The following is an 11933-nucleotide window of genomic DNA, read 5'->3' on the forward strand; positions in this document are numbered from 1 at the left end:
CAGGATGAGCAGCAAATGTTCCTGTCCACCCAGCTGCCCAAGCCAGGGGCGAAGGGCCCGAAGGCCTGAGCCAGGCTTGTCAGGGAGGCGCGTCTGGGTCTGGCCCCAAGGAGAAGAGCACGGCGGAGCTCCCACGGGATGTTTGCTGGGCAAAGCTGAGCCGGGCAACGTTTGAAGTGCTCGGGTCCACGGTGACCCTTGGTGAGCAGGAAGGCAGGAAAACATGGCAATTAATCTGAATCAGATAGTAAATTATCTGTCCTGGTTGCAGATGTCCTGCGGAAGGAGCTGATAGAAATAGGTGAGCCGTGTTCATTTTGTAACCCATTACGGCCCTAATAGGCTCCATGCCAGGCTTTAATTTTAGGCTGTTTGTACGCGGTGCCTGATAACGCCACTCAGGGTGATGAGGCCAATTACCTTGTCCCGCGTCCGGAGGCCGTCTAATGCACCGGTGGCCGGAGTCCCAACAATCAGCAGAGCAGCTCTGCTGTTACGCTACAGACGCGTGTTGGCAAATGCCAGGAGGCCGTGTGCAGTGAGCTTCAGTTTGTAAAGGTCACAGAACCGAAGGCTCCCACAGCTAGTAATGTTCCAGAAGTTTCCCTGAGCCATCCTTGAGGGGTCTGAGCCTTGAGTCGGGGTGGGGTGGGGTCGGGGGAGAGCTTGGCTCTCCAAACATGTTTTCCACAGGGCGCCTGATTTGTTGAAAGGCAGCACATTGGCATTGAATGTGGAGGCGGTGGTGTGAATGTGGAGGCGGTGGTGTGAATGTGGAGGCGGTGGTGTGAATGTGGAGGCGGTGGTGTGAATGTGGAGGCGGTGGTGTGAATGTGGAGGCGGTGGTGTGAATGTGGAGGCGGTGGTGTGAATGTGGAGGCGGTGGTGTGAATGTGGAGGCGGTGGTGTGAATGTGGAGGCGGTGGTGTGAATGTGGAGGCGGTGGTGTGAATGTGGAGGCGGTGGTGTGAATGTGGAGGCGGTGGTGTGAATGTGGAGGCGGTGGTGTGAATGTGGAGGCGGTGGTGTGAATGTGGAGGCGGTGGTGTGAATGTGGAGGCGGTGGTGTGAATGTGGAGGCGGTGGTGTGAATGTGGTGGTGGTGTGAATGTGGAGGTGGTGGTGTGAAAGACGGTGACGAGCTGGTAGAAGGAGCTGGCACCTTCTTTCCGTGTGTCCCATCCCCAATGGCCCCAGCACCACCTCCCACCAGCTTTCTCTTTTCTTGCTGGAACCCAACTCACTGCAGGACCTTATGGGGCAGCGTCTATGCTTAATTCTAGGTTCTGTGCCTCACACAAGGTACAGACCTGCTGTGTGGGTGAGGGAGCTGCGTGGGGGAGACTATAGGGAAAGGTGAGGTCTGAGGCAAACTGACACACACTCCCCTGTCTGAAGAGGGCACCATGGCTCAGCTCTGACAGAAATGTGGGTCAAAGGCAGCCAGATCTTTCCAAGCTGTCTAGAGCTGGAAATCTGACTTTTTGATATAACTTCTGGTTTTGAGTGTTGGCTTGAATTTTGGGGGATTGGGATATGGCTCAAGGGGAGAAGAAGAATTGAGGCACACCCATAGGACTGCCCTCTGTTGTGAAACTAAGTCGTTTCACAGCGGAAAGTGGAAGAAACAACTGGAGACTCATTGGAACAGTCCTGGGCTCTGAAGCCACAGGACGGACGGCCCTGGTCCTGCCGTGCATGTTTCTCTAAGGCCCTAGATTCTGCTGAAACTTCTGGAATCCCTCTCGGGCGCCTGAGTTGTGTTTTTAAAGTGATGGAGATGGCATGGAATCCTGGCGCCCTTCCTTCTGACTCAGGTCCCAACAACGGGATTCAGCTTTTAAATTAATTGGCCACATTTCCTGCTGTCATAGCGAGTAAGAGCTGTGTTGATGGGGCCTTACACTCTGCAGACGGGGCTGTACCCAGCTCAGCAATCTGTTTGACAAATAATAGTCAGGAAAAAAATAGAGTTTAGTGTCAACTATGTCAAAACCGAGATTTCGTTTTTGGCAGGCTTTCTCCAAGTCATAGGCAGATATTAAATAACCCCATTGAGCAGGTCAATTCATTTAGCTAATGAGGTGTGTTGTGTGTGTGGAGGGGAGAGGAGGGGGGATTTGAGCACCCTTTTAACTTAACAAGTGGCATTACTCAAAGTCACGTTTGCCTAGAGCTTTGCTCTATTGTCTTTGTTTTAGGAGAGCCAAGCACCTGACACTTGTCCCCAGAACTTTGGAGGCAAACACTCTATCTTCCTACGGCCCCAATTCAATTAAATGCTCGGCCACAAATTGGGCAAATTCTCAACTCTCAGGTGGCCTTTTGCTCCGTCTGTGGCAGGGTCATTTGAACACGCCTGTAGGTCCTAAGGACTCTTTATTTGAGACAATCTCAACATCCTCTCTCATATACAAACAAGCCTCATCACAGATAAATAAAGTATGTCCACCCCATAGAAGGGTTGATTTGCCATTGACCCCAGTCATGTCACATTTGTAGATATTTCATTAAGCATTTTTTTGAAGGTGTTTTCTGGTCATTCTTTGGAGCCAACAGAACAAACATTTGGGGCTGGGGCATCTCAGACATTTGTGTAGGATTCTAGAATCCATTTAGGCCCAAGGCCTTGGGGACGGTGTTTAGCGGTGAAACAGCGGGGGTCTGCAGGGGCCGGGGGACCTCACCGCCCCGAGGAGAGAATGGGCTTCCTTTGGGAAAGGGGCTGGGCCAGGCTTCTGGGTATAAAATCCCGCCCCCTCTCTTTGTCTTGTATTTCCTGTAAGCCTGGGCTCTCAGTCACTAGAGCAAGAAACTGGGGGGCTAGTGTGGAGATGCAGAGTTTGGGGTCAGTGTGGCCCCCAGATCACATCTTGCCGGCTCTGCCCTGTGGATAGAAGATGGAGGGTAGTCATGGTGCCTGGTCCCTAGAGTGTTGGGAGGGCCTAGGACAGTGATGGTGAACCTATGACACACACGCGAACTCATTTTTTTGGTTGATTTTTCTTTGTTAAATTGCATTTAAATATATAAAATAAATATCAAAAATATAAATCTTTGCTTTACTATGGTTGCAAATATCAAAAAATTTCTATATGTGACACAGCACCAGAGTTAAGTTAGGGTTTTCCAAAATGCTGACACGCCGAGCTCAAAAGGTTCGCCATCACTGGCCTAGGAAGTAGGACATGCTCAATAGGTGCGAGTTGTGATCATCCGAGAGTTTGGTGGGATAACCTTGCTGAAGTCAAAGGCTAAATTCTTGGTGTTGGAGAAAGAGGGACGATAGGAGAACCACTTGGTGCCTTTCTCGGACTCTCTTGTTCCTGTCACCACAGAGCGGATGACCTGACACTCTGAGATCAGTGCCCCCATGAGAATGCCATGGAGCACCCAGGATTGCTTGGTGGCCACAGGCAGGCGGCTTCCTCAGCATCTCTGCCGTCAGGGTCATTGCTCACGAGTGTGCCCGACGTCAGCCTGGAAACAGTCCTTGGAACTAGGAGCCCCTCTGGAGGGATGAACCACTCACTCTAAGCAGGTGCAGCTGTGTTTCTACTCGCCGTGGCCGCCAGGATGCTCAGAGCCACGATCAGGCCCCACCTGGAGCAAAGACCCACTCCCCCCTGAGCGCGTTGTAACGAGTCACTCTTCTTGTACGTGTTTAGTTATAAGTTGCCCCTGATCCTCCTGAGGTCAGTGTGAATTAGAAAGATCCTCCTGTGGTTCAGAGGGAGCTTTGCACATCTTTCCCGTCTGGTTTGGCTGACCCAGCTTCCAGGCCATCAAGCCTCTGGTCCCGCTCCCCCGCTCCCCCACCCCATTGTTTCAGGGGCAGCTAAACACAGATCCTGAGCCTTATTCTGCATCCTAGCTATTGGCCTGGTCTCCAGCATCCTTCAGGCCCTGGATGCGGGTGCCTTGGCTGTCCCTCTGGACCTCGGGCCTCCTCCACGAGGTGTCAGCTGAGCTTGGGCTCTGACCTCCAGGTATGCCCTCTGCCCCAGACCTGGACCCTCTACCTGAAGCATAGTCACCAGCCAGCGTTTCCTGGAGAGGTGGAAGGGCTTCCCTTGGCATCACAGGGGACTTAGGTGGCTCCTGACACTCATAAGTGACACGGAAACCTAGGGTGAGAAAGTCCTCTCCTTTTCTTTCTTTTTTTTTTAAAAAAATATTTTTATTGATTTCAGAGAGGAAGGAAGAGGGAGAGAGAGATAGAAACATCCATGATGAGAGAGAGAGTCATTAATCGGCTGCCTCCTGCAAGTCCCTCACTGGGGATCGAGCCCACCACCCGGCATATGCCCTTGACTGGAATCGAACCTGGGACCCTTCAGTTCGCAGGCCGACGCTCTGTCCACTGAGCCAAACCGGCCAGGGCGAAAGTCCTCTCCTTTTCAAACCGCTCCCAGTTCCTTTAATTCCAACAACAAGAAAGTCTCCATTTGGAACTGGTATGCTAGACCCTCGCCAGTCTCCCTTTTAAAAATACACAAATAGAGCCAACTGTAGGCAGCTGTGTTTTGCTGGGAGCTAGTCCCATTGCCTTGCTTTCGGTATATCTGTGGGCCAGAAGTCTACTCCTTTCTTCACTCCTAACCAGCGTGTGACTGACTTCTGGGCAAATGGTCGCCTCCCAGGACCTCAGCTCCTTCGCCTATCACGGGGCCCCATCGTCTCCCTGCCAACCTGGCTGTTGGTGAAATAAGACAACCAAGGTGAGCTGTGCCCTCTGGACCTGAAGCCCGACGGTGTGCCCCCTGACCTCCCGGGAGGGCCGGGCCTTGTGAGCTGCTAGATCCATTTGGAATTGCCCGTTGCCACCGGCTCTGCGGCTCTGGGCCAACCAGTTGTATTTCTCAGAGCCTCCGTTTCCTCACTGGTCACAGTGGGTAATAAGACCTGCCCCTGTCATTGCTGGAGGGACCCAGTGCCTGGCACAGAGCAGACGCTTGACAAGCAGCAGGCATTGCTATTATTATCATCACTGCAGCCACTTAATTTGCTTACAGTGTTTACTCGCCGGGAATCAATAGTCTCCCGGTTCGCAGAGAGCCTCATCCATCCTCAGCAAACCTTGTACCATAAGCGTCTCCATCCAGAACGGCTCATTCCCAGCGTGGGGGATAAGTAATGTCCCTGACACTTGCTGATTTTTTGCTATTAAGTACAGAGCTTCCTCGGCAGCTTCTAGAAAGTCGTTTTGAACTTCAGACGCCAGGGTCAGCTCTGCAGGAGAGGGAAGAAAACCTCTCAGGCGAGAGGAAAGTTCCAGGCCCTGGGCTGTGACTGCAGCGCGCGCCCAGTTCGCAAACACCCGGCAGAGGGCAGAGAAACCCATTAACATTTAGAAAACGCCGGTGTTTGTGTTCATCGCAAATGTCACGGATGCCGCAGTCTGCGTCACAGTCAGCGCCCACCAGGCGCCCCCGCCTGGACCCCTGAAATGGTCTGGAGACATGCGTGTTGCTCGCCCTCTTTTTCTGGGAGAACATTCCCGGCGCTCATCACATCCTGAGAAGGTCTGCAGCGCCCCCTGCCTGACGTCCGCGAGCCTGGCTCAGCACAGGGAGGCCAGCCTCACCAGCTGTCAAGCCGAATAAATAAACCCGCGCAATGTCACCTACGCACGGGGTCGTGTGCATTGTCTGTGTGCGATCGGAAAAATGATAAATACGGATAACCCGGGCGCCGGGGAATCGGCCCTGCCCCACACCGGGGGAGGCGTCCGTGCCTTTCTGGATGACGGCCCGCAATAAGGCTGCCTTTGTACGGCCGCGCCGCAGAGACAAAGCCCCGCACATAACGAGCCGGCGCGGATGTTCACGCAGCTGCTCATGGCGGCAAGTGCCTGGAAACACGCCAGTGCCGCCGCGGGAGGATGCTGGACATTCTGCAGCTATTACACAATGGCGTGATTTGTGTGTATCGGCCAAGGGGTGGCCACCAGGGCTGTCTGTGATGTGTCAGCGAGTGAAAAACAGCAAGTTGCCCAGGAAATGTGTGTGAGCTCATTGAGTGACAGTTTTAACAAACCTCATAGGTGTGCATTGAAATTTTTTGGAGCAAAAACAGAATAATGTCAATGATTTTCAAACTCTCAGCAATGCGGACTTCAAGACAGGAGGTTGCTAGAACGGTTGGTCACAACTAGTGTCTTTTTTTTTACTTATTGTGGCAAAATACCTACCCATATAACATACATTTGCCGTTAATGGCATTTAGTACATTCACAATGTTGTGCAACCACCCCTACTGTCTAGTTCCAGGACATTTTTATCCCCTAAAAAGAAACCCTGGGCCCTCTATTCCCCTTAATCCTAGACAACCACTCATCTACTTCCCGTCCCTATGGGTCTGCCCACTTGGGATATTTCATGTCCATCAGGTCCTGCAATGTTTATCCTTTTGTATCTGGCTTCTTAGCATAATGTTGTTCTGGTTCATCGTGTTGCAGCACATGTCGCCACAGAACTCTTTTTATGGCAGGATAACATTCCGCTGTTTACCCGGTCACCAGCTGGGCACACCTGCATTGCTTCCTTCCACCTTCTGACTATTATGAGTGCTGCTGCCATGAACGTGGGGATACAAGCCTTTGTCTGAGTCTCTGTTGCCAGTCGTTTGGATAAATACCTGGGAGAGGAGCTGTGGAGTCCTCGGTAATGCTATGTTTAACATCATGTCTTACATTTGTAATTGAAATATACAAAAAGGGGAAAGAAGGAAAGAGAGCCCCTCACGTGAGCTCTCCAAAGTCGGAGACACAGTCTTTCCCTGAGCACGGAGCCCAGCTAGAGGTTTACACGCATTCTCTCCTCCCGCCTTTGCTATGTCCTGAAGTCAGAGGTTTCCCGCCGTGAGCACACGGGAGGGACTGTTCCACACAGGAGGCTGCGCCTCACTTCCCAGAGGCCCTGGACCCGTAGGTCCCAGGCAGAGCCCGAGATGTCTGAGAACCTCCCGGGGATGCTGCTGCAGAGGGGCACCGAGCATGTTCTAGGCCATGTCTATTTTTTCACCGAGAAAACAGAGGCCCAGAGAAGCCAGCAACTTGCCCAGGGTCACACAGCACGAGAATGGGGCAGTAAGCATGCCTGACCACAGACCATGGTTTTAACAAGTGCCTGACAGTATTAAACTTGCCTGATTACCGACCACTCTCCTTTTCCAGGAGCGAACCAGCTTGCCTGGGAGGACTTCCTGGTGACTGGACATCAGTTACCTCTCTAAGGCCCCTTCCCCTGCTCAGAAAGCGCAGAAAATACCGGCACTCGTTCTCACAGCACTGCGCAGGTGCTCACCCAGAGCCCAGCCGGGACAGGCCAGGAGGCTGGGCGCCAGCAGGCAATGCAGAGGAAGGATGGAGGAGCAGGTCCTCCAACCCCCCGACGCCTCCTCTGTTCCTTTCAGGGCCCCAGCGACTGTCAGGACAAAGCTGAGGGGGTCCTGAACAATGTCTCCCACCCTCAGTCTTCCATTCAGAAGGAAACCCTCCCACAAACCCTACCTAGGCCTGAGGGAGGAGGGGGGCTCGGAGGCTCCCGCTAGGTGGCGCTGCTGCGCGCGGCTGCTTGGTTGATTCAGGTGGTCAGGAAAAGCGGCCACCAGGTGGCGCAGCGAGACCACGGATCAACTGTCGCTACTGAAACTCTAATGGGACTTGGGTACATCCTGTGCCCCAGGTACAAATTGTAGACCTGTTGCCTTTATTAATCCTCTCCTCCCATTTAGACCATTCTACCCCCGAGGACTTTCCAGTCTCGGTCCTTTTCTGCTCTTTTGATCTTTGTAGACTATAGCATTTTACAAAAATATTGAACTTTTTGTGGATAGTATTTTCACTTAAAGTTAATAGTGTAAGATTTCAGAAATGAGTACTATCTTTCAATTCAAAGACTCCTTCTGCAGGGGCTCATGGTCTTAGGGTGAGGATGAGAGCCAGCCAGCCTGAGATTAAATTCCATTTATTTTAGCCCCCCAAAGAGAGGAAAAGTCTAGGGCCTTCCTTGCAACTCTACTGAGCATTTTAATTAATGTCTCTATCACTCAGGAGGGGATGCAACACGAAAAGCAAGACAGGATTTTGCTAACTTAGGTGTTTCGAAACTCAAGGTTCTCTACGTTATTTTTCTTGAGTGAAATATAAGCAATAGCATGCAGAGACGGTCTGAGACTTAAAATGATTACTATTTCGACCAAATGACATCCTCAAAGAATGTCAGGACTTAGCCCCACCTCTCGGCAAACTGCAGTATATGGGGTGTCCCAAAATACACACGTTAACAGCTGATACCTCACTTAATTTTCACTCCTTTTTAGGTTTAACTGATTTGAAATAATGGGTGAAGCCAGACTAAACTTGGAAGAAAGAAAATTTATCCTACAGTGCCACTAGACTATTTTTTTTATCGGGGATACATAAAAGATAAAGTTTATGGTACAAAACCGGCAACAGTCGACAAAGAGGGCTCACAAATACCGAATGAAATGATTCTTGATGTTTGCGATCCCACTGCTTCACATTATCAGCAGTGCCTGGGCCAGAATGGCCATCAGTTTGAAAGTGGACATTGGCAAAAAAATTATTCATTTCTGTAGATTCCTGTAAATTTTGAAAATGAATTACACGTTAATAAACACTGGCTTTATAATCACTCCAAGTGTGTATACATTTTTTGGTACACCCTGTATTTTATGCCTTGTTTATCTGACACATAGTGTAGGAATTATATTTAAATAAATAAAAAAAGTGTTAGATCTGGTTTTGCCGGTGCTATCAAGTGTCTCATTTGCTTTTTGTAAGACCCAGGTGAGTCAATGTCACTTCCTTTGAAAAGAGATGAGTCTGTACTATGAAGCTTGGGGCACTGAACTTGAGTCAGACAGAGGTGATAGCAATGAGGTGAGGGGTCAGCCCTGCTCCCACTGGTGCGCCCACCAAATACAGTAATTGAGCTCACGTGCTAGGAAGCACCCCCAGGTTCTGGACTGCTCCGCCTGGGGGTCAGGGATGGTTTCCGGCTGCCCGTCCACCCCGTCGGCCTCCCCTCCCTGTCTGGGGGAGTCACCAGATCCTTTGCCATCACTGCTATTCATAATGGCTGCCTTTTGCAAATCTCAAAAAGTCCAGCCTGACCCAAATAGAAACTGTGATCGCTCTTCCACGGTAGCCCCTCCTCTAGGTCAGGGCCGACCCCGTTTGCTCAAGGCTGTGGGTCCGTGTGCCTTTGTCACTGTCCCCCACGCCTCTCCACTTGCCCAGTGGTTTCTGGTGCTTTGGGGGCGGTGGGATGCAGAGGGGGGTTAGGGGGCTGCATGTTGCTCTCCAGCTGCCGCAGGCCCTGGGTCAGGGTCCCCCAGGCCATGAGAGGGTGGGGGAGGCCCCCACTTGGGACCCTCCCACAGGTGACTCCCCACTGGCCTCCTAAGACTGGCCTCTTCCTCCCTCTGGCTCTCCATGCTGTTGACCCGGCCGCTGGTGAAAGCTTTTCTACTCTGAAACTTTAAAAAGCTGTTTATTATAGAAAAGTGTAAGCACGTAGAAAAGATAGAACAAGCAGCTCCGTAGTCGCTAACCTTTGCCATGGCCCCTTCCTCGCCACGGACATGTCTCCCCCCAAACCCTTTAGTCTGCCTCTCAGAACAGAGGCGTTTCCTCTAGACACAGCGCCCTGACAAGCGAGCAATAACGTCCAGGTAGCATCTGTGTCAGTTAACTAAGTGCTTAAAAAAAACGAGCACAGGTTTAGTGCTTCAAATAACACGCTTTACCTCCTTACAGTTCCGGAGGCCAGAGCCCGAAATGGGGTTTCAGACCAAAGCCCAGGCGTCAGCAGGCTGGTCCCTCCTGGAGGCTGTGGGGAGAGTCGTTTTCCTGACGTTTCTGGCTTTTCGAGGCGCCCACACTCCCTGGCTCACCGCCACCCTTCCGGGCCTTGACAACAGCACCTCTCTGACCTGCCGGGCCCTCCTGCTTCCGGCTCAGGGGACCCTGGGGATTAGATTGGATCCGCATCATCTCCCACCTCAGGAACCTGAATCAACTGCGAAGCTACGGCTCACAGAAGGGAACAGCTTCGCAGGTTGCACCTGCGGATGCGCACGCCTTGGGCCACTTCCCAGCTGATCACAGCATCGAGCAGCCAGTGAGAACTCACATCTCCCCCGCTGCCCCGCACGTGTGTTAGAGCCAGCGATTGCACACCGGTTCCCTCCGCTTTAGTCGTTGCATTTGGTTGGAACACCTCAAGTCTCTCTCCTTTTTTTGGTGTTAATCCTCACCCGAGGATATTTTTTCCATTGCTTTTTAGAGAGAGTGGAAGGGAGAGAGGAAGGGGGAGAGAGAGAGAGACATAATGTGAGAGAGACATTGTTTGCTTCCCCCATACAATGCAGTGGTTTTAATCACACTCACAGTTATGTAACCATCACCTCTGTCTTGTTCCAAAATATTCTCATCACTCTCCAGGGCAGTGGTTCTCAGCCTTGGCTGCACGTTAGAATCACCTGGGGATCGTTTTAAAATCCTGATTTCTGGGCCTCATCCTCCGGAAATTCTGTTTCTTTGTTATGGGTTGGGGCCACAACATTAGTAACAAAGAAACAGAATTTCTGGAGGATGAGGCCCAGAAATCAGGATTTTAAAAAGATTCCCAGGTGATTCTAACTTGCAGTCCCCTAAAACTCATTAACCAGACACTCCTCATCGCCCCCACCCGCCGCCCAACCCCTGGCATCCACTCGTCTTTCCATCTCTGTGGATTCTGGACATTCCATATCAATAGAATCATACAATTTGTGACTCCTTGTGTCTGGCTTCCTCACTCAGCATCACGTTTTCAAGGTCCATCCATGCGGTAGCATGAGTCAGTACTCCATTCCTTTTTATGGCTGAAGCATATTCCTCTGCCTGGATATTTATCTATTCAACGTCTGATGGTCACCTGCCCCCTCCCCATTTTTGCTTTTATGAATAATGCTGCTGTGAACATTAGTGCACAAGGTTTTGTGTGACATAGGTTTTCAGTTCTCGTGGGTATATACCTAGGAGCGGAATTGCTGGGTCATAAGGAACTCTGCATATAATCATTTGGAGAACGCCAGACAGTTTTCCACAGGGGCTGCCCCAGCCTGCAGTCCTGCCAGCAGTGGGAGAGCTCCCTGGTTTCCCACCGTTGTCTGCCTTTTTGATCAGAGCCACCCCAGAGGGTGTGACGTCATATCTCATGTGGTTCTGTCCCCACCCACTCTTTATAAATTGCTGCTCCCTTCGGAGCCAATGATTTCCTGGGGCTGAAAGCAGTGATTTTCTCACTGACAGAAAATTTCATTTGCTGGCATTCTCCTGCATAAAAACAACCCAAAACCTTCACTCTTTCTTCGGGGCATATTTTTGTTTTCCGAAAGGCAGTTCCAACTGAAGGGCAGGGCAAAGGCTCCGTTCTTGATCATTATGGGTGCTGGAATATTTATATATTCAATGTGTTTCAACCAACTACTACTACTAATTATTACTATTATTACTACTCAGGTAATCTCAAATTTGGCAACGGGGTGTGACACATTAAAAAACAGGTCTATTGTGATGTAACGTACATAACCCCAAATTAAAACTGTTTAAGTGTACAATTCAACGATCTTTAGTAAATTTCAAAATGCATGCGATCGTCACCACAGTCCAGTTTGAGGACATGGGACTCGCACTAGAGCGTGGCGATTCGTGTGCTTTTCCAGCTGACTTCAATCCCACGGCGAGTGTGCAGCGGGGCCCGCGATGAGCTGCACTGACCACTTGGCCGCCCTCGGGCCCGTGGTTCTGCCACTGCATTCTAGGTCTTCCCTTGCCCCTTCTAGAACCTTGCTACTTGGAGTAGAAGGAACAGGCAGCATTTGGGGGTTTGTTAGAAACACAAACCTCTCCCTGCAGA

The 11933-nt window shown here is 51.1% G+C and overlaps 1 protein-coding gene across 1 annotated transcript in view; it reads left to right on the forward strand.

The window, feature by feature from the left end:
* The window catches only part of ANKRD60 (ankyrin repeat domain 60), an 8040-nt gene extending 7971 nt beyond the window's left edge, over window positions 1–69 (forward strand). The window contains exon 6 of the mRNA XM_006758848.1: window positions 4–69. Within this exon, the coding sequence (XP_006758911.1) occupies window positions 4–69 (66 nt within the window). The remainder of the gene's footprint in view (window positions 1–3) is intronic.
* Window positions 70–11933: the final 11864 nt, after the last annotated feature.

This window comes from Myotis davidii, unplaced genomic scaffold, assembly GCF_000327345.1.
Source record: "Myotis davidii unplaced genomic scaffold, ASM32734v1 scaffold75, whole genome shotgun sequence".
NCBI lineage: Eukaryota > Metazoa > Chordata > Mammalia > Chiroptera > Vespertilionidae > Myotis > Myotis davidii.